Below are 25,803 nucleotides of genomic sequence, written 5' to 3'. Positions count from 1 at the left end.
CTCTGGGTGTAACCGAAGTGTAGAGGGTACAATCATATTTGGTATAAAATATGTTTGTTTAAACGTAATTTGATTATGAGATTCGTAGTTAATAAATGGTATCCTATACTGTTGGTTTTAGGGCTTTTCCCACATGGTATTGGACTGAAGAAGATTGGATAGTAGTTAATTCTAAATCCAGCAATCTTTTACAGGTGAAGAAGGTAAAATACGATTTAGTCCAAAACTTGTTTGTTTAAACGTAACTGGATTAGGAGATTTTTAATCAGCAATTAATTTCCTCTACGGATTTTTCTAGGTTCCTTCCCACTTGGTGTGGTTGGAAATAGATTGAACATGTTAACTCAAAATTCAACAGTCTTCCCTACTCCATTACAGCCATGCTCATATGAAATCGGATGTGCCCAACCGCCAGCGTTCCCTCCATAACGTTCCCGCGTAAACGTCCCCGTACACGTCCGGGTAATTTATTCCCGTCCTCACATGATGTGTGTAATCCGCGATGGGACGAGCTAAACGACACCACGACGAACCGGTAATGAATCAGAAGAGTCCTGGAGGTACTTACCTATCTCATCAACGACAGCGTCCAGCGCCTGCAACACAACAGAATACAACTCTCACCGGTTCACATTGTCACCGTACTAGATACAGATACTGTGCTACCAAATATTGTTACAGCAATGCTATTTGAAATATACGTGGGACATGTATACCTCGCCGCATTGATGCCTGAGAGCGGATATTCTTACCTCAGAGCATGATATTTTTGTCTCAATGTGGAATATGTTTAACCTAAGAATAATGTTTGAAATTGATAACTCAAGTTTGGAGTATTGTTAGCTCATTGCACGATACTTAATTTTAGCAAAAATCTTCACCTGCTAGTGTAATTAAATGGCATTGTTAAAATTACTAGAATATTTGCCAACAGACCTCTACTTTTTTTAAATTTTGATAATCGAATATGCAAACTTGATTGTGATTGCTAAAAACTGAAAAATATAACTAACTAGGAAGTTTTTAGATGATGCGGGGTAAAATGAGATTTTTAAATTTCTAAATTATACACTGTAGTTATGTAATAGAGTAATATAAATTTAAGAAAATGTACACTATTGCATTATTTTATAAAGTATTCCTTTAATTGTAAACCAATGGTGATAAAAGTATGAGACAATTTCATTATTTGGAAAAAGTGCGCAGGTACAATACAAGGGGTATGTCCAGCTGGAAACAACGCTGCAGACGACGTGGTGCAGCATTCCCGAGATTGTTTCTACCTTCTCCGACTGGTAACGGCTATTTCGCTACTTGGCATCTCAGAAGTTGCAACGTTCCATAGATAAGTTCTAATTAACGACTCGGCATAACTCGGGTATAACACGTGATTGGATTACATATCAACAGAATAAGACTTAAAAGTATGCAGTTGAAATCCGCGGGATGGACTGATTGAAAGAATGTAAACAAGTTTTATTGAACGCAGAAACTCATTCTATTAGAAATGCCACGACTCGGTAAAGCAGGAAAAAAGGGAAGTATATATTAACTACCAATAGAATCACGTACACACAACTTCCTCATTGAGTGTCGTTCCCTGTTTACAAACAAGACTGGACTTAATTGCTATGCCATAACACAGATGCCCGTCCATAAACAGTTGCACAGTTTGGTCAGTTCTAACACAGCTTTCTATCACTGATAAAAAGACCGCAATCTGCCCACTTTCCCCATGCACCACGCTTCATTGCTCATCCTGGCCTAGGACCATTAGAAAGATCATCAGCGACCGCAGTTGCCTCGTCAGGGACATCGTATTCAAAGCTGCAATTACTAAAAGAAATACCGGGATACAAAATTATGATCGATGAAAACAGGAAGTTGATTTACTTTAAAATATAAAATATTGAGTCACAATTGCTATATTGAATAAAACCATACGATGAAACAGATAATATAGCTTGCTGTGTATTTGGTGACGATGGAAATTATGTTTTTAAAATGTCGATTGAATGTTAGTCTTTGAAAATAGGTTGAAATTCAAGACATTCGAATATGTGTAGCGCCAGTTCAACGGTGATACAGTAATGGTGATATGGTGATATCAAAACCACGTCTTATTTTAGTGAACTGTGGTTCAACTACTTTTTTTGTGATGAATAAAAAATTGATGTGCCTACAGGGGAGGAACGGCGATTTCGCCACCTTTACCATGCAGCACAGAGCGCATGCAGGAAGAAGCCGCTCGTGCATCTCTGGGCATGACGCCATCGCGACGAAAACTTACTGAATGGTTGGCTTAGTTTAGTTAAAACTTATCACCATGCAGTAAATTTGACATTAACATTATCTGAGTTATTTTCATTGACTCACGTAATATACCTTTTTCCCATTCATTTTCAAATCGAGTTGTCTTTCACCACCCAATATTTGAAACAAGGCGATAGTCTTCAGATATCTAAGTTGTGCATCTTTATGGTTAGCCTTAAATTGGCATCTGCAGGCAATCTCGATATTCACATTCCCATACTGAAGACTTCTTCTATGCATAGAACTACTTGATCCTAGTAAACCGTTGACAGGACAGATCAATTTCCTGCAGACGGGAAGGTCAATTGGTGAGTCTAGGGTGGGCTAACTACCCACATCCGCCATCACTGCCTGAATAGCGACAAAATTGAATCCCAGATAAACAGAAAGTGGAAATCACCAGTTGTGGAAACTCTCTGTTTGACATTTCATTGAAGGTTTTGGTGAAGGTAGGATCCAAAAGAATGATAGAGTTGAAATTTTACACTTGTTGCCGCTGTTGTTATACGTTGTAAAAGGTATAGATGACCAAAATCTCTACGATTCCTGAGACACGACGCAAATCATATATCTTTAGAGGCACCCTAACATTGAGAATTCAACAGAACTCATCATGTCACTTAGGTGAGCAAAAAGATAGAAATTCTCATGACACTTCCTCCAACCCGGGCAAGCCCTGTGATACAAACCTCTCTGGAATTCAGTCGTGTGTTGAAGGTATTGAAATACAGCATGATAATGACACTCTACTTGTGACTTCATAGAAGCGTTGCATCGAAACGCACTGGTTTACATTGTCTTATTGAGGCATACTAGTTAACAATATCACTGTGATATCTATTAAACAATTCAAAACAAACAATAAAGGTAATCTTGATAAGATATCTGATTGTGTATCTGTCATGTAACACTAAAAAGAGCGTCGAGCGCCGTGAAAGTGGAATCTGCCTTTCTTTCAAAGCACATAAATATCCCCACACAATAAAAGCATTCCCTAGCAGTCCCCGGGGATAACGAGAGGGCGGGGATATAATGTCAAAGTGTGAGTGAATGCAACTCCTCTCATCCCAGACCCGCCCGTGTCGTAAACAGAAACCCGCCGAATCATTGCGTAAAATGCCTCACTCCGCGCCGCTTTCAAAACTGTAGCTTCTCGACAACCCCGCACTTCCCATACTTTGTGAAAAATCACAATATAATTAAAATCAAGTCATAGTAATTCCAGAGCACAGTGTCGTAAAGATATCAATTTTTTAAAGGTAGAAATAAATAAACTATGTTTTTAACGAATAATTATACCATTTTCAAAGAAGGTACTACTAAAGATAAATCATTTTTCCTCAGGGCTACCCGAGGTTATAACATCTCTATTCGAGGTTAATTATCTCTCACAGTCAATCGAATCCCGACCAACAAGTGCCAAACCACTAGAACTATTTGTAATAAGGTTGTTACCAAACCACAGCTACAACAAGTCTACACGGTAGGTAGAGCGGTTGGCAGAGTCAGGAGTGCGAGTAGGGAGCTGCAATCACTTAAACAAACCATACCCTTGGGACGAAGAGCAAGGATTAATTGGGTAGCGATTTCATTGTTCTGGCTGATGTACGCTGGCCGGCTGTCGTGGTGTCAGTACCGCACAACTGACTGGATAATCCAACCTAACAATGGAGCAGCAACATGCTTAACAGCATGACTTAAACCTTTGACTATTGATAGAACCTCAGAATCCAAAAGTCAATGCTAAGAATGCTCTTAGATTGGATTGATTTAAAAATCCAGAGTTGTCGATTTTCAATTCTTCACAATATGGACATGGTACAATGCCAAACCTATTAGAAACATCAGACCAAAATGTAAAACTGTAATTCGTCTCTCTTCTTTTAGTGAAGAAGACGTTTCTGGATTAAGGTATCAGACTATTCCATATCGTGAAGATAAGTTTATTATTCACTGTAACGCAAATTGTCCAAGTTCCAGCCCACAGTCACATAACTAATCTAGGACTAGTCCCCTAGGAGTTCCACTAGACATTCCATCCCCATGTTAAAGTAGTAGCCAGGTTTTTAATCAAATTTGTCTTAGTTGATGTGAGCCACCTACAGATTGCGCTGATCTAAATTACTGATTTCTGCCGATTACACGATGGGTTTTACCAAGTTAAACTGATGGGATGACTTATTATGAGCTATAGCAAATGTTGTGACCCAGCAACTATATCAGTAACAAAAAAATAAGGTACAAAATAGAGTTTTAGACACTAGTGCAATCTGTGACTGGCTCACACAACTACATTCTTTTTTAGTAAAAAATTGGCGACAGCTGATCCATATAGATGGGATGTCTTCTTCTGTATCCAATAGTCTTCTGTATCCAATAGTCAATGGTTCCACCTATCCGTATCACTACAAGTATATTTAAGCTCGCTCCTTATGAGCCAGCATCATCCCACCTTGAATAAATTGTAGTAATACAGGTGCCATAAAAGGTTGATGGTAAAACATCAACTCAAGATATTGGATCATTTAGTTCCAATGATGGATATTGTAGCGATAGTGATAGTGATAGGTTGTTCTTGTTACCTTTCACCTTTCGCACAAACTGTGTCACCTACAAAGGGAGCGCAGAGCGGTCACGCAAAGGTAAGTTCAACCTTCTGCACTTAAATACTACTAAATACAGCACTTGCTCCGGCCTGACTACAACACGAGGTCAAGCTAACTACGGCCTTTCTCATTCCATTAGAGAAGAGAAAATGTTTACATACAATAGGGCCACGCAATAAATTTATTTCATAAAGATAATTGTACAGTTTGCTTAACACAAATTTCCAGTCTTTAGAGTAATACAGCAACTAGTTGTACAATATTAACTTTGGATAGGTACTGTAAGTAAACTTCGCATCCTATTGTCAAATCTGGAGCTTGTTTGGTGCACAACACTTTTACGACTATTGACTAAATCTTTTATTCGAGGATAAGACTCCAAATGTGTGCTAAACTCTTATATCAAAAGCAGAGGATGAGAAGAAGTACCTATAAAATGGATCTTTACATTCGTTCGAAGTAAATAAAAAATTGCAAAGTGACCCTTAAATAATGAGAAGAAAGCAACGCACTCTATGGTTTACTAAGGGGTTAATTGCATTTTAATAAACAAACGAAAGACCAACATATAAAAGAATATGTTTGATCTATGCTCTTGATCAACCAGTTTTTTGTTTGTTGTTTTATTGTGCTTATTTAGTCAAAGTACTATAGTACTACAAATAAGATCCACAAATCCTAATGTCTGTTAACTTTCAATTTTTAATTTTTTCAACCCAACAAACACACACTACTTTCGTAGCATGAAAACACCATTATGTGCCCACAAACCCTGAAATGACTTTCAAAACCGAAATTCAAAAAGAGAATTTTATAGCGACTCTCTTAAAAACTGTGCGACAGACTTAAAAAGCAATCTAGGTAATTGACATAACAAGTATGGAAGGGGGTGACGGGATGGGAAGATATTCAACGCCAACAACGGAAGAGACGCGACGAGAATGACAGCTGTATCTTTGTTACAAAGAAGCTGACTTTGTACCTAGATACAACGTGTTGTAACACTGTATTGTTGCAAGTTGTAACAACACTTATCATTACCATCACAAACTGACAACGACTCACTCGAGTGTGATGCGACAATCACTCACAAACTACAGTGTCGTCAGTGTTTATGTAATGGAGGGACAGTTGCTAAGTGAAACGTAGAAAAGAAAATGTTTGTACTATTTTTGTGTGAAATGTACATAGCCTACTTTCTGCGGTATTAATTACGTCCCTTTAACAATGCGTTTCTTATGTAAAAGGTCAACCACAACCACACAAACCACAAACCATCACAAACCACGAACCACTTCTCAAACCATTTCGGACTACAAAATAGATGTGTTAAGTGAGGTGAGGTTCAGTGGAAAATGAATTTTGCTATTTGGTTACAATACCAGTGAAAGAGCAAAAGCTTAACACTTAATTTTAGTTGGTTTAAGGGGACAAATGTCTCTATGTATCTGTGATATCAACACCCAGTCCCTAAAAAAACTTTCAGTGTTTTAAGAGGTCCTCCGTAATATTTCATTGGAAACAGTTAGGCTAGCTAGGCTACATAGGTAAAAGCACCGTAATAGTGAAATTTTTAGTACGGTAAATTACATTTTCATCGACAATACAATCGCGTATACGCACTTACAAAACTGAAACAAGGGTTTGATTTACTTTTTACTCTGAATTGTTTGCAACACTTATGTTCCATAACACTTAAAAAAAAATGTTACTGCATAAAAACCCCTAAGTAAAATCAGGTTGTGTACATATAAGAAAAACGGTGCAGGTTGTGTACACATATAAAAAAAATGGTCTCGAACTAAAAAAACGGCTCAAACAGATCCTCCAAACACAATGATGGGAAGGATCGCCTGTGAAGTGTGAATGTTCATCAATTAACCAGACGAATAACACTGAGTGTACACAGCCTGCGAACCTGTACCTCATTAGTAAAGCAACGCCGAGCCCCAGCGTGCCAATGTAACAGGGGAGTGATTAGGTTTGTGTAGGACCAGCGTGGAAGGGTGTCCGGAAAGATGGGGACAAGGAAACTTAGGGACACGGAAACTTGGGGACAAATCGGGTTTTGAGCCGAGGAGGAGGCAAACGGAGGCTGACTAAGCTCTGAGAACGACTCTTTAAATCGACTCGTTCTCTATTGTTATTGTACCTAGGTCTAGTTGTAACTACGACTTGTTGTATTTATATCTAGTTGTATCTCCCCTTAAATTTGGTTACTTTTGTAGAGCTTAGGGACAACAGATTTAGTACATTGAAGTGTTTTTGTAGGGTTATTTTATTAATCACGGAGTAAACTCGAATTATATATGATTATTCAAGCATAAATTTTTTTATCAATAATACTCTTGAATATTTCCAAAACAATAGCTTAAACTTCGTGAGGATGTTATAGCCTCCAATTTATGTTATACGACCGTGAACATGGGCGAATTTCTCTCGTTTGTATTAGAACAATAATACAATATAATTCAGGAACAACCCGTGACTAGCTATTACTGAGAAAGATGAAAGAAATACCTGTTGTAAAATGTAGTCGTAGGCATCTGGTACAAAGTATTCCACCTATTGTTTAACCTAAGCAAACGCATAAACATTCAATATCAACGCTGTATCTCAAACCGTTTAGGAGTTACATTTTTTTTATAAAAAAACACATAAATACAGACAGACGGAAAACTAGGCACCCCAGTCCCTTGTTCCTATAGTGAAATGTTTTTGTCTTGACCTAAGGAATAACGCTATTTACATGTCCAGAGAGTTACGGGACACCTTGTATAAAAATCTGTAGGTTTATGTATCAAGTTTTATTTTAAAAGTTTTTAAAAGTATTACAAACGAAAAAATTAGCCTACTCCTAACTTTTATAAAAATACAAAATAAATATAAAATGCCTTGTAAACAATTGTAACGAACGTACGTAATTATATTTCAAAAAATACATTGGGCTATTTTCACCAACTTAGTGAATATAAGAAAAAAGAGTTTAATCCCGTGGCGGATCCAGCCAAGGATCCCTTGGCCAGAAAATCTTTAAGTGTCGGGTAATATCATATAACATATTTCGCTTTATTTTTACAAAGCCTTGTAAACCAATTTGAACCCCTTAAAAAATCACTAAATTTTCATTAAAAATATATGTCAAAATATTCAATCTTGACCATGCAGTCCTGTAATTTTCCCAGAGTAGACCGCATAAAATATTGTCTTCTTAAGCGTTTCCAACAAAAATGACAGCGGATCAGAAATTCAGAGCTAAAATGTCCATCAGACATAAAAGTAACCAAATACACAATGATCCGACGCAATGTGCAAACAAAAATACAATTTATTTTACAACGTTTATCGTAGGCCTGCACAATCACAACAATATTAGAATACATTTACCCAAAATACGTAAAAAAGAAGCTAGCAAACCTAGGCGATTAGGCCTGGATCAATCAGTACTTGACTGACTTTTTTAAGTTTACTGTTTGGAAATATTCAAATTATGATTTTGATGTCAATCCCGTTACTGTAGCTCTCTGTGAACTGAAACAGGAGAACGATTCGTTCTAAAAGAGTCTTTTCAGAGCCTCGTTCAGCTAATCTCTCCCTCCCCCCCGGTCGAACCCCAATTTGTCCCTATCTTTCCGTGTCCCTAACTTTCCTTGTCCCCATCTTTCCTAAACTCGCGTGGAAGTAGGGGCGATGCGAAAAAATGGAATCACCGAACTGCAGTATATTTCAGTTGAAGAAGATCTCACCAGCGAATAGATGTATATTTGGCAGGATTCGAACCTGCGAGTCAGTAACAATGCTGTAAGCTGTAAACCAGGTGCAAGCTCTCTTTTTAAGTACAAATTAAATCTTCTATTTGAGGAATTTCTATAGAACAGTCTTGTCGTGCGTTCTGAAAGGATGTTTTTGAATAATATTTTAGATAAGGTACTGTAATGTGGTATGACTAGAATCTACATACGTAAAAATTTGTATTTGAGAAAATTTGTATTGTAATCGGTTACAAATTTGTAACGTAACATGAAGTAATTATATTTGAAATCCTGCAGAAAACTACTGAATGAGGAAAACTTTTTAAAACGTAACCAAGACCCCATAAACAAGTCAATGATTATAACATACACTCTTCATGTTCCGATATATTCAACATGTGCTGTTACGTTATAACTACGAAACACGCTTACCCGATTAACCGAATTGGCTTGAATTTTTAATATCAAAACTCCAACCAACATGCAAATATGAGGTCAATGCACAAACACATAATTAAATTTCGCAAACACTAAGATATTTTTCAAATGACACATTACAAGCAATTCCATCAGACATAATAGTGTAAACATGGATTAGTAGTAAATTATGACCGCCCGTGACCCAAGCCTCGTCGCTGAACTATCCTTGACCTATTCCGCTACGTCCACTTTGACCATTTACGGTATTATGTTTCATTACCTTTCATTCAGGTAGTTACCCTCGAAAGCTTATCAACCTAAAAAATTGTTCCCCCTGATTGAAATCAAGAGATAGAGTTCATTTCAGAGACACCTTATTTTCACTTCAATGTTTCTGTATGTTTCGATTCAATAGTTTAAACAGTCAAAACAAATTCTAGTAAGGTAGTAACACGTCTAGATTTATTTCTCGTACGTAATATAGGCATATTAAGTTCATAACGTATTTCATTTGGAAGAACATATAATCTTTTTTATGAATCTACGATTGCCCATGTTATTGCTTCGTTCTCTGATATCAACGTTAACATCGGTTTACGTAACAAGGCGCTAATGTTTATTAACGTGACACGTTTTGTCGTTGTTTAAGCACTTTATTTCTATGCGTACACGGAAAACATACGTCTGTCTATCGGTATGTCCACAATACAGTTAAACAAATTACATAAGGCAAAAACATATTGGGTTTTGAGGACCCTGAAACGAAAGTACTGAGTCTCAGATTTTGATCTTACTGCGAAGAATAGCTATTCCCGATGTTGAAATTCCTCTTCGATTGCTGTTTAACAAATATCTACAGACTTCTTGTGTATTTCTAAATACAATTTAACTTTCATGCCATAAACTTATAAACACTGGTCACGTAAATTATATTTTATATTAATCTTATACTAAAACTTAATTCTTGCACAATTATCAAGAACCCAGGTACACTTTAAGGTATTGCAAATTCAACGTCACTAAACGTTTCAATATTTATCTTCACGTTGACGCTAATGCGCAAATACAATTCTCCAAGTGCAAAACAGTCAACAATGATATCACGCAAACATCAGTCTGCCAGATGTTGAACGGTAAAATAGACAAATTCTGTGCACAGTCATGAACGCGAGGAGTTTTACCTTTCACGGGTATTGAACCTGTAATGAGCTTGTTAAGGAAAACAGGCGGTGAAATCGAAATTTTATAGTTGAGTTAAAGCACGAAGAATGTGGCAAAACCCAACATTTATCTTTCAGAAATCCATAATCGTTCAAGTTAATTTAGGAACATTAGGATCCAAAATGTTAATTTGTTTGCTCATTAAAATTACTGCTATGTAAGCATATTGTTTACATATTATACATATCATATAAGATATTGGTAAAAAGTTTATGTAAAATGTTGGCATTGACAGCAACAGTCTGTGGTTTCACAGCATTAAAATTTTCACGATTGACTAATTTCTGCTTAAATGCTATAAATGTCTAAAGCATCGGGTTATTTTTCGCAAAAGGTTAAGTTGTAAAATAAAAAGTACTTGAATTCACTATTTTATGATAATGAATCTAGTCTCATAGAACTTAACTCCAAATACGAGGAAAATATTATGTAGAATAACAAAATAAGATGATACATAATTACAATTTTGTTATAAACAAATTAGTATCAGGTACTCCATGATACGACTTCTGTTATTCAAATTTAAATTGCTCACATTATACTATTATATTATGCTTTAAAGCTAAATTGAGCTAAATTTCTCTAAGTTTGTATATTGTTTATTTTATATTTTCTGCTTATACCTTGGTGTGTAATGTGATCCCTCACTCAAAAATGCTTATCCAACTCGGAATGTACTCATCTGATACTCTCCATCTCTAATTCGTTCCTTAGGGTCATTCTAGGTTTTGGATTGTCTTTCGACTAAATTTCTATACATCACACACATTGTTTCATTTCACAGTTTTAATATAAATTGGTGCGTGCATCGACTGCAAGGGCGATTGTACTGTCTGCAACCACAACAGATCCACGGCGTGTAACTGAACCCTGCAGTTACACAACTAATCCCTAACCCCGTCAAGTGCAACATTGCATCGTCACTCGTGCATACCAAGACAGTTGCCTCGACTTGGCAGATTAGCGATAGCAGAACATGTCAAGTAGGTCTGGTTTAAACTGACGAAGGGGTTGGAATCCTTTTACCGTTACAGTGATCACTATCACTTAGATTTACAAAATTATTTAAAGCATTCTGCGTCAGAAAAACGTGTGTGTAAAGAACCAAGCAATATGTGAACTTGTAACTTTGACCTAGGCTGGTATGACTGGTGATCAGACCACCTATAATTCTATCGTAGACTATCTTATTGCTTTTAAAACCCCTTTATATTAAACAAGAGTGACTTATAGCATACATGTGTGCCGATTGCCTGTACATTGTCCAAAATTAATCTGTCAGTTACATTCGACATTCGGTAAACTCCAAAGGCAACTACGCAGCCCCTTCAACAAACTATCCAATTGGAACAAGTACAAAAGTATTCGTGTTTTTCAACTGTACAGAGTCCCGGCCCTCACCAAGAGGCACGTGTCAAGACCACGCCTACTCTATACACAGTGATTCATAGCCTAGCCGTGGCCGTGGGCGACTGGGACTGGACTGTCACAGAGCCACTTTATAACCAACCGATTGATTGTGTCAGTTACGTCACCAATCACCGACCAGTGTTCAACTCAGCCGTTGGAATGTTTGAGTGTTACTGTTGAATGTTACCCAACCCGCCATCAGATGAATCTAAAATCCCCCTGAAGCCAAAAGTCAATGCAGTGCTAACATAACTATTTGTAGTATTGCACGTGTATGATTGATTTCTGTTGAGGTAAAAATGTGTTTCACCTACACATTCAATCTTGAATAATCAAAATCGTCTAAAAAATTTTCGTGGAGACCCCCCAATCTCGTCTTTCCTGAACCCCCCAGCCCAGACCCATCGCCAAGTCACCCTCTCTGTACAGTTCGGCGAGGCCCTTGGACAGCTAGGCCCAGTTATCAAGCTCATTTTTTAGAATCCAACCCACAACCCGCCGAATACAGGTAACACTATCCACTCAGCTACCCACCCCAGATCCGTACCATCATTGGCTGGCACACTATACACTAACTTCCCATAATTCACGGGAGATTATTCAACCCACACACCGTTCATGCCACATTAAAACACTCAGTGGGCAATGCGTGAGTTGTGAGCGATGAGACGCCTTTATTCGATCGCATGAATTATTTACACCACGGTCGGCCGGCACGAAGCCGCGGAGACGTGTATACGTGAGCTACGCGTGAGGCGATCCACTGACCTACTGTAGGTGTCGTCCGGTCGCCGGTTGTCGGTAGAGTTTGATCAACCTCGGTCACGCACGGTCGATCGCAGCGGACGACTTACCGACACCGTGACCGGTCACGTAAATCAACATGGATATCCGCTCACGTTCCGGTTCATAGTATTAAAATACCACAAACTTGCAGTCACCGCCTATTAAAACTATCGCAAGCTATTTCAAACAAGATAGTAATTAATTGCTGTGGATTTTTCTAAGCTAAACACTGTCTGTTGTCACGGTGTTACTCAGAATTACAGATTCGTTGGTTTGGGGGCGTAGTCTTTGACAATACAGTGGGTTATCATGAACATTTTTAGGACTTGATGTACAGATGATAAGCTACCACGGTCACTGCAGATTGTCAAATCTTGGTCTTCGGGTGTTGACCGCGTCGTTGAATTAGTTAAACTAGAGGCCGACGTTTCGAATGCGTAGCGGCTATCCATCTTCGGGGCGAACTACTATTCAATTTATTAATATTGTCATCGACATTCCAAGTGTATCGCGTCCCTTGACTAAAATGAACAGATTGATAAATTATTGTGACGCCAAATTATACTTCACGTTGCATAGTATTTTACGTTTCATTGTATTAAACATAGACTTGAGACTATATCTAGATATTTAGATATGGGTTTTAGATAACCGGTAGGCCTACTTTTCTCGTAACAGCACCAATCCACAATCAACTCACAATCCGTAAAAAGATTTGTGACAGCCTATCTTAGAATTTCCATCAAACTTTTTATGTACACTCCCGTTAAAATGACATCGTCTGCATTCTGTGTGACGTAAATAAAGTGTGATTAACAATAATCACTCAAAGTCGGGAGTAGGGTAAAATAAACTTAACAACACAAAGTTGTTGTATGTGTTTCTCAAAATACCCCGGAGTTCCGGATATCTTTACCGGTTTATCCCAATAGCTGAACCAAATTGATTCGCAGCCCCGTTATTTCCATAGTTTTGCCCGATTAGCTGTTTCGGTCCGCCGCTGCGCCACGTGGTCCAGTTGTTATGCAAGTCGAGCACTCAGCACTGAGGTAGAAAGCTTGTCCCGTTACCTATAACATTACAACACCTAGTGGATACTGGTTGCACTGGGTGCCATCGGCGACTACGAGATTACAGTACCTATCACCAGCTGATCAGGCACTACCGGTCTGCCAGACGAGGAAATCCATTAGAACACTCATTACTACAATCAACCACCACCTTTTATGGAGTGTTGCATAACAACTGTGGACGAGCTCAGAACTAGCTTGTCTCTTTGACAATTCTAGAGGAATCGAGTTCTCTTTATGGTTTTTGGGAAAACGGATACGTGGATGAGTTTTGTAAATGAACCAAAGGAACTCTTTTTTTCTTACTGTAGTAATCGGATGAACACTGCTTGTTAGCTACATGTTTCTTGGACTCTGTACAGAACAGAAGGTAAATGAAAAGAGTCGTGATCTTTTTCCTCCTAAACCAAAAGAAGGCTATGAATAATGAAACATGTGGGTCGATTTGAGAAAATCGTTAAACTCTTCCGCAATTAAAAAAATAGATCACATTGGAATCCGATGGAGAATGTAAACAGCTATATCTGGCATGTATTTACATTAGTCTAATCTTTTGAATGAGTCATTTCACAACAACCGGAAGAAAAATAATGTTAGGTATCATAAAATCCATTTCTCCAACAACCGGGTCGACGAACTTCGAAATCAACAAGAATAGAGGCCTTGGAAAATTCAATGAAGATAAAGCAATCAATTAAAACAAACTGATTTGCGAGTATCCGTTGAAAAGGGAAAACGGAGAATCGGCCACCTGTTGCCCTAATCCGCATATATAGAAGTTTGGTTAAAGGTTAGGTTAGGTTAGGTTGGGTTAGGTTAAGTTTAGATTATATAAGTATGGCCCCTGAATTTACGACCGGTGGCCGGGACCCCAACACTCGATCAAAAGGCCTGATAAAAGGAGTGTAGGGGCGCTGGCGACCCGGCTTATCGAACTCGTAAATTAAGGGGTCATTAGAGTGTCGAGGCGAGTGGAGAAGACTACCTGACATAAGCCTATTCTCCCCAACAGTACTATACCGGGTATTTTGCTGGGAGAAAGGGGTGGTCGAGTAAAGAGGGGCGGGAGAAGGAGAGAGAGGGTGAGGAGAGTGTCTGTGGCGAGAGGAGAACAACACGAGAGCGTGGCCGTGTGTTGTATGCACTACAAGTAGATGCAAAGTAGTTTCTAAACAGAAAACAGAGCTTCCAAGAAAGTATCTATTGATTGGCGTTTGACAATCAATACTAATGCTATAATTATCGAACATTTTTTTCGAACATATGTGTAGCCTATGAGGCGTATATATACAAAAATATTCTTACCTACAGTTGGACATTTTAGCTAGAAGCAGTTAAGGTGTGGTGGAATATCTTTGAAGATGAACCTATTTAGCTGTAGTGCGATCATGTGTTTTATGTGTCAAATTTTGAGGTTAAATCAAAACAAACAAACTGGCATGTTGGCAATCAATAATTAAGCATTTAGAGGGGCCGGTTGTATTACGGTATTACTTACGAAAGAATTGCCATTAAAGATCAAATGAAATGATTTAGTATATTTCATTGTTTAATTTATAAGAAAAAAATCTGTTTTTAGGCTACTGCATTTTATAAACCAAACTCGAATCTTGCTTCCTTGGCCTATTGTATAATGTTATCCTGTTTGTATGAGGTGAACTTATTTGATTAGTGATTGCATTAATGAATTATCAGCAATACAATTAGCTGTTAATTATAATTTAAATGGGTCAAACCGTGAGTCTATAAAGGTTCATCTCGTCATCTCAAGAGTATTTAATTCTGATCTCTAACATGAAACCCAAAAGGCGAGTTTATATTTAGATGTTAAGATATTTCAAAACTAAACGTAAATCGCCATTACTGTATGTCCCAACAGTTATTTTATGTGTATCCCAGTCGCAGCAACCATATTATTCTATTAATATAATGATCGAAATTAATTAACTTATGCAAGAAGATTCAATATTTTAATACTAACTAATATAATTAACTATTATCAAAGCAACCATCACCTATAATTTGGAGAAAATAATTAAGTATCAACTTATTCATTAGCTGATTTGGAGTTAGGAATCACTTCTCTATTTCACAGTAAATATTCTATATATTGCCAAGTAGTTATATAAAAGTAGGCTAGAGTAAGTATAAAGTATATTTAACTATTGTCAATTCCAAGAATTATTATGTCAGTTTGTTTTTTTTTTTACTTAACCTCAAAATTTGACAGGTCTGAACACATGATCACACTACGGCCAAATAGGTTCATCTTCAAAGACATTCCACCTTAACTGCTTCCAGCTAAAAAATCCAAATGTACTTGTTATATTAAAGAACATGGGCAGCATTAGTGTATTGGCAATCGAAACATCATTATATACCGTACTAATATTATAAAGCTGTAAGTGTGTGTTCGTTATTTGTTTGGGACTCAATCAAGAAATGACTCGAATTGGGTTGAAATTTCGCATGATCATAGCTCATTTTACCCATTAATAAATAGGCTGATTATTATTCCAATAGTTATTTGTGTAACTAGTGGGCGAAGTTGCGCATTGCTGCATACGAGAGAAATGTGTACGCTGTTCCGTGGGCGAGTGTTGAAAGTTTATCGAGTGCGGCAGAGGTAGTTTGAACTCGTGTTACACATATTTTCCCAACAAATCATATAAATCATACATCTCAAACATTTTAAATTTAAAACAATAACGTAGGCCTAGTAACTAGTCCTAGGGTCTTTCAAAACTTTTTTAGGTTAAGTTAAATCCAAACATCGAACGAAATGGGAAACGCTATGGTTCCACAGACTGCGGAACTTCCGCCATGCGGTGCGTAATTTTCCGCAGCGTAAATCTGGAGGGGTGGACTAACTGCGGAAATAACGTTGCGGAAATTCAATTTTGTCCAAACTAGCAACGAGTAGGGAACACAAATATTTACCATAAATACTATAAAATAATAGGCTATTAGGTAATATTCAGACTTTATATTTAATTGTGGTTACTTTTATTGTCAACTGATGTTAGACATAGTTCTTAAAAATCACCTTATTGATTTTTATGAGGATGGTGATGGTAAACATTAATAAAATAACAATTTGAACTTAAATTGCAGTTTTATTGATACACGAATAAAAAATACAATCCCTAAAAAGAATAAGGTTATTTAAATAATGTTAGGAAACTAAATTATCACAATAATTAATAGGATTGGTCACAATAATTAATTGATGGCTCTTCTCCGCTGGCGGAATCCGCACTGCCAATGCTTTCAGACCAGTATGATTTGTCCGCCATGCGGAACCGAAAATTCGGGATGCGGAAACGCACGTCAGTGGAACCGCATGGGAATTCCATTAAACCAGTGTCGTTGTAATTCCGCAGCGGAAAAAAACCGCACCGCACAGCGGAGATTCCGGATCCTGTGGAACCATAGCTTAATAGATAAGGCTTTTGTCCAGGTTCCAAAACGCAGCTGCCGTGAGTGGTTTCCTAGACTGCGTACAATACACACGGTTGGTGCGTAAGATAAGTTCACGGGAGAGATTACTAGTGGCTACTATGAGGTTATACGATGATTTAGATAATGAAATGTATACTTTGGTCAGTTTCGAAGAAGCGTAAGCAGTGATAAGTACGTGATTAGGAAATGTAGTGGCCCTCGCGGAAGTTTAAACCGTAATATTAAAGCAAACATTTCAATTTAAAATGTAAAAAATTAATTATAATTTAACCTCTCCAACTTTGCTTTAACTGTTATTATATTTAGGTCTACCTATTCGGAATTTACCGAATTGACGAAATAGTATACTATTTACGAGTATAACTGCAATAAGCATTTCATACTTATACGCCAACCCCGTAAGAAGGACGGGTACTCTGCTAGTAATTAATATACTGTAGGATTATTACTAGGATATTCAGGGGTTCTTAAAATAATTATGGGGGTTCTTATATTTGGGAGTTGGTGTTGTGCTGGCTTGAAAAGAATATTTGTCAACATTAGGTTTATTTACAAATTACAAATATGTGAGGACAAATTAAGTGTAGGGAACATTTAATAAAGGGAATTAAATATTAAAATTACATATAATGTGGGGAATTAACACTACCTAACGAATGATATGAAATGTAATACTATAAATATTTTAATTGTATGAACAACGTACTTGCATAATATGATATTTCAACAGACAAATTCAATCTCATAATAAAATAACCTACTCCCGCCGCAGTAAACCTGCATGCAGATAAGCTAATTTCCATTTACCTAGCAAGATTTACACAAAAATATTCCCTTAAAACTGTCTAATGATAGTGATTTAATGATTACCTAAGTTTGCTGCTAAAGTGATAGTAAAGAGGTGTGTTTGCTGGTTAAAATGTCGATAGCTTGGTATGAAATTAACACATTTCCCCGATTGTATTAGGTACAATATCCGTCAATAAACAAGCAAACTACAACAGTTGATTAAAAAAATAAAAATAACAAAGAGTAATATTTACTTTACCATTTTTATTGAATTTTATCTCCCTGGCAGGCGTACAACCAACGCTTTGTGGTACTAAATGATTTTTTTATAAGCCCTACAAAATGGTTTAGAAAGAAATAGAAAAACTGTATGTTTTAGGGTCAAAAATGGGAAATCCCTATTTTATTATTTAACGAAAGTTTAAATAATAACCGGTAATAATAATAAGTTTAATACTAACGTTTAAACCACATTTCATCAACATCAGATTATATTTGCTTGAGTTATCGTGCTGACGGACATATATCTAAAAATGTGGACGGGTGGTGTTTTTGGCTGTTATGACCCTTCAAAACGAAAAAGTAAATCGGTCCTGGGAGTCTTTCAACGAGATCTCCGGTAATAGCTAATATCCTATACCTTTGAATAAGAAATTCGCTTAACAACCTGATCAATTTGTACTGAAACAATAGAAACAAATCAATAGGCATCATTAAACTATTCATCCAAACCCGCGTGATCTTCCAGAGACCGCTCATATATAACTAATTTTTGTTTCAAGGCAAAGCACAAGAAAATTCACAACCGAATGTTGTATATGCAACACTAGTTACTAGGCCTACGTTATTGTTTCAAATTTAATCACCATTATTTAAATGCGGCCAAAATTAAAGATACTTTTATTATGAACTCAACAAGGTATATAAAACTATTTATTGTTCTTATGAATTTGATTGACTAAATATATAATAAATTATATAAAACAAAATTCACAATAACAAATATACAATAATAATGAAGTGATGATAAAATTCCAAAAAAAAACACAGCTAAGTTATTGGTTTTTATTGTAAAATAAAACAGTGCACTAAGGGAGCAGAAAATATAAAGGCTAGAAACAACTATGTATTAGTAACTATTTGGCAATCTCCTGAGCCATCCATATATTACTCATGCTAAAGTTTAAGACGGAAATAGCTAGCTCATTACCTGAATCGTCTTTATGCTATTACTCAAGTGATTCAAAGAATTGGCTGCAATACATTTGTTTAACTTAATATCTCAACAATAAGAATTCAATTCTAGGAAGGTCACTATCCCATCAGTTGCCCTCAGTAACGAAAGTGTTTCCTCCCCAAAGCCATTGCCCTTTGCACCCCTCCCCCCCCCGGGCACCAAAGTCATCCTCCTCTCTTACCCACGGGTCAGGTACTTTTTGGGGAGAGAGGTATTCTTGGGGGAAAGCTAGTTGGTGTGCGAACTGAAGCCTAATGAAGCGTAAAAGGGTTCGACCCCGGATTAGGGCCAGAGCTCGCCAGGCTTCCGTTTCCCTGATAAAAGAACATGAACAAGACCACGCGCCAAAATTACCTATTGTAGATGTATTTATCCAGTTTATCCTTCTCCCATACAACGTGAATTGTCCATGGGCAAGCTACAAAAGCTGTTGCATTATTTATACGCCGTGCGATACAAACAAAACGTGCAAGAACTTATTTGGGTTAAAGAAGACTGGCCTTAATTGCTCTGTTGAAGGATTTCGTCTTACCAAAGTAGAAAGTTTGGACTAGCTGCTGAGAGGTTTTCCTGGTTCACTGGACGAACCGTTTTCCATGATCCGCCCAATTACCGAAGCAACTACGGTCTTTAGGAATCATTCTAAACGAGTAGGCACTTCTGGGACTTCCTTGTTTGAAGTAACAGGAGCGGTGGATTTTCTATTCCCTCCAAATTAACTGTGAAGTTGGGGAAAGTAGCCAACCAATCAAGGTAGAGGATTGGGGATCGTGATTTAAATGGCAAGAATAGAAATACTTACGAGAATTTTAAATTGTTTAAGAAAGGAAATATTTAACAGAGATGTCTTTAGGGCCCCTCTTATGCAACTGCGGTAGACGCTGCGATTTTATGAGTACATGAACTCAAATTGGTGCTTTTATGCACTGTATGCTCAATAGTTGCGGCCCGTCAGTACAGTGCGGCGGACTTGGGAAACGCAGCTTTTATCCGGCTGTAGGTACATTGGCTCAAAGTAGTATATTTTCTGTGCTCAAAGTGCCCTTGTATGCTCTGCGGCGCGGGCCGCAACCTGTCAGTGCTACCAGTGGTATAAAACCTGCGGCACCGCAAGTTCCAAACCGCATGCGAATTTAGCAGCCGCATATTTATTGCGGCACGGTAAAAACCACAGACGCAGTGCATTAAAGAGATAAAAAGGCAAGACCAAGAACAAAAAACACTGAATACCAATTACAAAAACATGTATCAAATCTAAGTGTGTCAAACTTTTGGGGGTGTTCAAATCATCCCCATCCTTGATTTGATAGAATTTGTAAGGACTTATCCTTAAAATCCAGTTCCATTTAGAAAAAATAATCATACATCCAACAGTGTAGCTGAAAGTTAATAAAACACGTGTTGGTGATGATAGCCATGACAAGAAGAACCTGTATTTCGAGAGGTTGCAAAGAAATCAGATAACCAAGATGCCAGAAAGGTGTTGGCTCTGAATGCGTAACATCAAAACAGGCCCAGTCTGGCGTAATGGAATAAACACTTCCCATGTAGTAGGTGAGAAAAGAGGAAGTTTTTAGTGGGTTTTTACACTTCATCGCTGCGTATGCATTTGCTGCCCTATCGAGAATACTAGTTTGTACCCGTTGTTTCCGAAATCGCAAACAGCAACGAAGGCTCCCAAAGATACGAGTTCACTTCAATGCATTACGGGAAACGTATTTATTATTTACGACTTGTTGCGGAGTATGTAAAGAGACAATAATTTGGCTATCCCTGAGGAGACTTATTCATCAGGCCGTTTTTCTGAACAATCCTCCTTTTAGAGGTTTATTTCCTTTGATCCAAATCAGGCACTGTTCTAGATACCCGCTAACACATCTTCCCTCACCTGGTACCGAAAGCACTATGACCATCGGTATGTTTCCTTCTCCCTATTTTCTTTCATCCCTTTTCCTGGTTATAAAGTTTATTTTAAAATCATAATTCTCGCTCTCGCTTCCCATCACACTCAAACACGTGAGGATATATTTCTTCCAATTCTTTAATTCTCAGAAAGCTCTCCTTCTTCCAGGTCCAAGAGTTCTCTCCTGGACGGAGAGAGGAAGAGAGAGTCAGTGATGCTCTCCCGTATTATCCTCACCTCCTTGTTTGCTGACCACCGTCTACTACAGTCCACAGTCGTGTATGAGGAGGAGAATCGACTCTCACGCTATCACCGTAATGATACCTCTTATCCTTCATCTCTCCAGACCAAACCAGCCAATATGGCATTCGCCACGGATTATCATTGACGAAATGGGATTTGTTTTCCAAATTGCAGCAAACTGGGGAGAGCCGAAACGCGATCTTGTGTTATGTAGTGGTATTTTAGAAATTCAAATATTTGCTTATACCGAGTGTAGTTGAAATTGTTTTTGTTGGCTTGCAAAGACTAGGTATTCCTAAATGTCTATCTCTCAACCAACTTATATAAAGTAAAATACGATAGGTAAAAATTTGATCGGTGAAAGAAACTCGGTTATAACAGAATGAATAGGCGCCTTTTTCGCTCAAGCATGACTTTACGGCACTGTACTTATTCTCTGTATACACTAACTTGGCGTCTGGACCCTTGACTACCTGCGACCGAGCCGGGACCGTCCCTTGCTCGCTCACTTCTTGAGCAGCTGTTTCCATAATTAGTCACCTAGTTACACTCCTAGTGCACTTATTAACTTTTTTGTGCGGGGCGGAATTTTACATTTTTATCTGTACGAGCCAAAAGTCCATGAATAAATAAGTAAAATTATACCAAACTTGACCATATTCTTATTACGTTTGTTCTACTGTAGGGATAGAAATAAAACTGTAATATCGTTATGTATGAATTATTTTTAATTAAATCAGACGTGCACCGCGAATCTGCAAACACAAAAAAGGAATAGTGATTTATACATTTAAATTTCCTAATATTGTTAGGGGAACAAAGTTTAAGAAGTAAAAACATGTAAAACGTGTTGAGGTGATGTAATTTGTCACAACCTAATTCATATGTTTCTTTGAGTAGATCTAACCAATCACATTTAACAATATTGTAAACGTGAAACTCTTTTAAACCGTACGTTTCATTAAGTATACGTAATGTTATGTGTTGAATGGTAAAAAAAAACTAATCGTAAATGCGAGCGAAAGTAGCATTTCGCTTGAAGTGTCAAAATTGCGTCATTTTGTACGGGTCAAATGAAACTTAAAATAATCATACAATCATCATGTTTCTAAGGATATAGCAATTGTCAATAAAAAATTACAGAATCATGTGCATGTGTTGAGTAAATGTTTTTAAGCTAATTAAATGTCTGTATAAAGCGTATGCCTACGACGGGCCTACCGTAGTTTTTCGGCAGATTATACATATTTCATCAATAGCATTTGAATACGCGATTAATCTAATGGCGATACCCCCACGTCAGAATCGTCGTCGCTCGTCAGAGGGGGTTGGTTTGAAGATATAAATAACAATATCAACGGTATGCATAATATTAATATTTTTATTTTATTATTATTTTTATTTGATTATTATATTTCAATCATCGTTGTTATACCGAAGTAGACATTTCATCTATGTAAACCAGATGTATCCATAAAAATTAAATAGAACACACTGTAATAGAATGTGCTGCTCTCGTACTGCATTTGTTGCCGTGCCGGATGAAGAGCTAACAATTAAAAAATGTTAAACGGTACTTACTTACGTCGGTAAACTGTAGGTCTAATTGACACCAAGATATTATCGGCGGTTCAATTCAACTACGGCCATGTTTATTTAAAAGGTTTAAGACAACTTTGACATGGTAATAAGACTGTCTAGTTTTTTCAAAGGTTCTATATAAAATAACCCTACTAATTAATGAAATTTTAAGCCTATGCCCTCAAGATTTTTGATTTAACATAACGTTTCTTTGGCCATTAAATGCATCAACGCTCTACTAGATTCAGACAATTATTTGCCATATCCTTTTCACGCTAGTTTTTAGGTAACAACGTCGAAATTGAAAGGAAAGGGGGAAACAAGACTGGATATTTCCGCTTCCTCGACGATCGTGAGTCGTAATAACTACAACTGGCTGATGACTGGTGAAGTCAAGTGTGACCGGACCGAATCATATTTGGACTGCTCAGCTCACTGCTCGTACTTTCACACCTTTGAATATACGATGAAGTGGCTATCGCCGTCTTTGTCTAATGTCACTTCCGCGTTCGGTACAATGCGCGCTCGATTCAAACATTCGATTTACCTTCACTCGATACAGTTTTGTGAAATGATTGTAATTTATAGGACGTAGTTTATGGTTCAGTGACAGCACAGAATAGGTTTTAGGTAGGGCCTAATCCAGGTTTTAGGTTCGAGCACATAACAAAGAGTAGAATCCTGTAAATATATGGTTTGAGCTAACAGCTCAGTACGGTAGGCGTTTAACTACGGTATCTATGATAATTCTACCAACCACAGATTTTTGGATCAATCTCATTTTGTTTTTTGCCTCTACTATAGATGTGGATAAAATACTAGTGGATATTTAGTTTATCATCTCGCCACTGTGTCAATAATAGATTGCAATGCAGCTTGGAATCCAATAATTTAGCAAATCAACCATTGGACACTCCTATTGACTATTCCACTTAACATGGACAACGATTTCTTTTACCTTTCAAAAGATGCTGTAAGTTTCCTACATGATATGTGATACTGGCTTGCTGTAGCTGTTAGCATGCTACGGTTTTATTACTTGGACAAGGACAATATGATTAAATGGCCGGGTTCACTAGTCGAAATTGATCACCAATTAATCGTATTTTAATAAATTACAGAATGTTTGTGAATATATCGAATATATCAGATAGTACTTGAGCACTTGTTCTCCTAGGCTATATCGGTACACCGTATGGTTCTGTATGGAGTAGGGTCATTATTTGGGCTACGTACATAATACAGAAAACAAAAATAATGAAAAATACCCAAGTAAGTTACTCACTTTTTATAAATTGCTAAAATGTGCTCACAGGCCTTATTAAATTAAACAAAACTAAGTTAAAGCATAGGCCTATAAAATAAACTAAATTAACCATGCCTGGAAGTTATCGGCATATGGGATATTTATTTTAATGAAACATACTGTATTGATTGTAGATGCCTGTGATATTTTGTAAGACCTACAAAAAGTTAAAACTCCATGCTAATTTTTGGAAATATTTATGAACAATTTTTTCTTGGTTTTACTTTGACTTTGTGAAGGTTTTATGGACTTTAAGGCAACTTGATCTAATCTGTTCAAACTTTTAAACAGGAATGACTACTTTTCTGTTTATTCGTGGTACAAATACATGATTGTGGTCCTATGGTATAATTTGGTGTGATGATATCAATGTTGGTAGGCTGATTCTGGTTTTAATCAATTGATGATACAGAACATATAACTTATACATTATTGCTATTAAAGTTAGTAAACTTAAGTAGGCTACAAGTTAAGTATTCACAAGCCATGTAAAACTTGTAATAGAATACCTACTGAAATTTAGCTATAGGACAACAGTTTGCAGTAAGACACAGAACAGTTTTTTTTATAAGGTAGTTAGAAATCTTAGATTGCATCATGTTCCCCTCGCTTCAAACTCAAAACTACCAACTTATTAAGGTTCACTTTTTAGTCTCTGTTTAACTTAAATGACAATTTTGTATACGTAGGTTAAAACAAATTAACTTAGGCTTAATTGAGGCTTGTTAGGAAAGGAAGTAACTTATGTGAAAACTTGCAGAAACCATAACCATTGACTATTGGATACATATGTTTGACTTGGTTAAAAAGGTTGTGTGTTCGGCAGAATTTAGTAATTTAGATCAGCACAATCTGGAGGTGGCTCACATCAACTACGATTTTGATTAAAAAAAATCTGGCTACAAATTTAACATGGGGATGGAATATCTAAAAATAGTTGTATTGATAGTCGAAGCCATAACTTAAGACTTTACTAATTAAGTTTACCTATTGTTTAAGTTAAATTAAGTTAAAGTGCACATAACTAAAACACTTTTGAAGGCAATCTTATTTTCTTGATGAGACAGGCAACTCTTCATCCCACTTATAAGGGGACCATTTCATTAGTTTATCAGCTTGTGGCTAGATCCTTTATGCCTGATGATGCCTTTTTAATTAGGTAGGCCTACTGGATAAGTCAGTTGCCTTAATCTACAACATTTAAGTTAGGCCTACAACATTATAAAATTTAAAAATATAAATATAACTTATCTTGAATAAGTTAGTTAGGCAGGCATGTTGACACTTTGTGTTCAAAAAGACCTAACTTACTTGTATTGATAGTCAAAGCTTTAACTAATTTCGCTATTAATTTCAACCAGTCGACAGGTTTTTAGTTATCCTATTTATCTTAGTTTGTTTGGATTTCCTACAATTCTTAAGGTAAGCTAATAAAAAGAAGACCTAAAATGTGGTTAACGGGTGGCATATTGACATCAATAAGATAAGTTAGTAAGTTTAACCATAGATAAAACATACTCCCTTAGTCTATGGTTTACCGTTTAGTATGATTTGAAACTACACCATAGAAGTTCGGTATGGATTACAGTAATTTAATAATGCCAACTTATTTATCGTCACCAGAGAAGTAGCTTTTAACTTATAATAGCACATCCGCACTTGCCGCACAGCACATAAGATTAAAACGTTAAAGCAGAAGGCTGT

The 25,803-nt window shown here is 37.0% G+C and overlaps 1 protein-coding gene across 1 annotated transcript in view; it reads right to left on the bottom strand.

Annotated features, from left to right (window-relative positions):
• LOC128995277 (uncharacterized) overlaps positions 1-25,803 on the bottom strand; it is an 81,132-nt gene that overhangs the window by 37,168 nt on the left and 18,161 nt on the right. The window contains exon 3 of the mRNA XM_054420239.1: positions 569-596. Coding sequence (XP_054276214.1) covers positions 569-596 — 28 coding nt within the window. The remainder of the gene's footprint in view (positions 1-568; positions 597-25,803) is intronic.

The sequence above is a fragment of the Macrosteles quadrilineatus genome, unplaced genomic scaffold (genome assembly GCF_028750875.1).
Source record: "Macrosteles quadrilineatus isolate MER2022 unplaced genomic scaffold, UCM_ALF_1.0 Scaffold_5__1_contigs__length_97177068, whole genome shotgun sequence".
In the NCBI taxonomy this organism is placed as follows: domain Eukaryota; kingdom Metazoa; phylum Arthropoda; class Insecta; order Hemiptera; family Cicadellidae; genus Macrosteles; species Macrosteles quadrilineatus.
The sequence above is the reverse complement of the archived record's forward strand: the minus strand, read 5'-3'. Positions and strand labels throughout refer to the sequence as shown.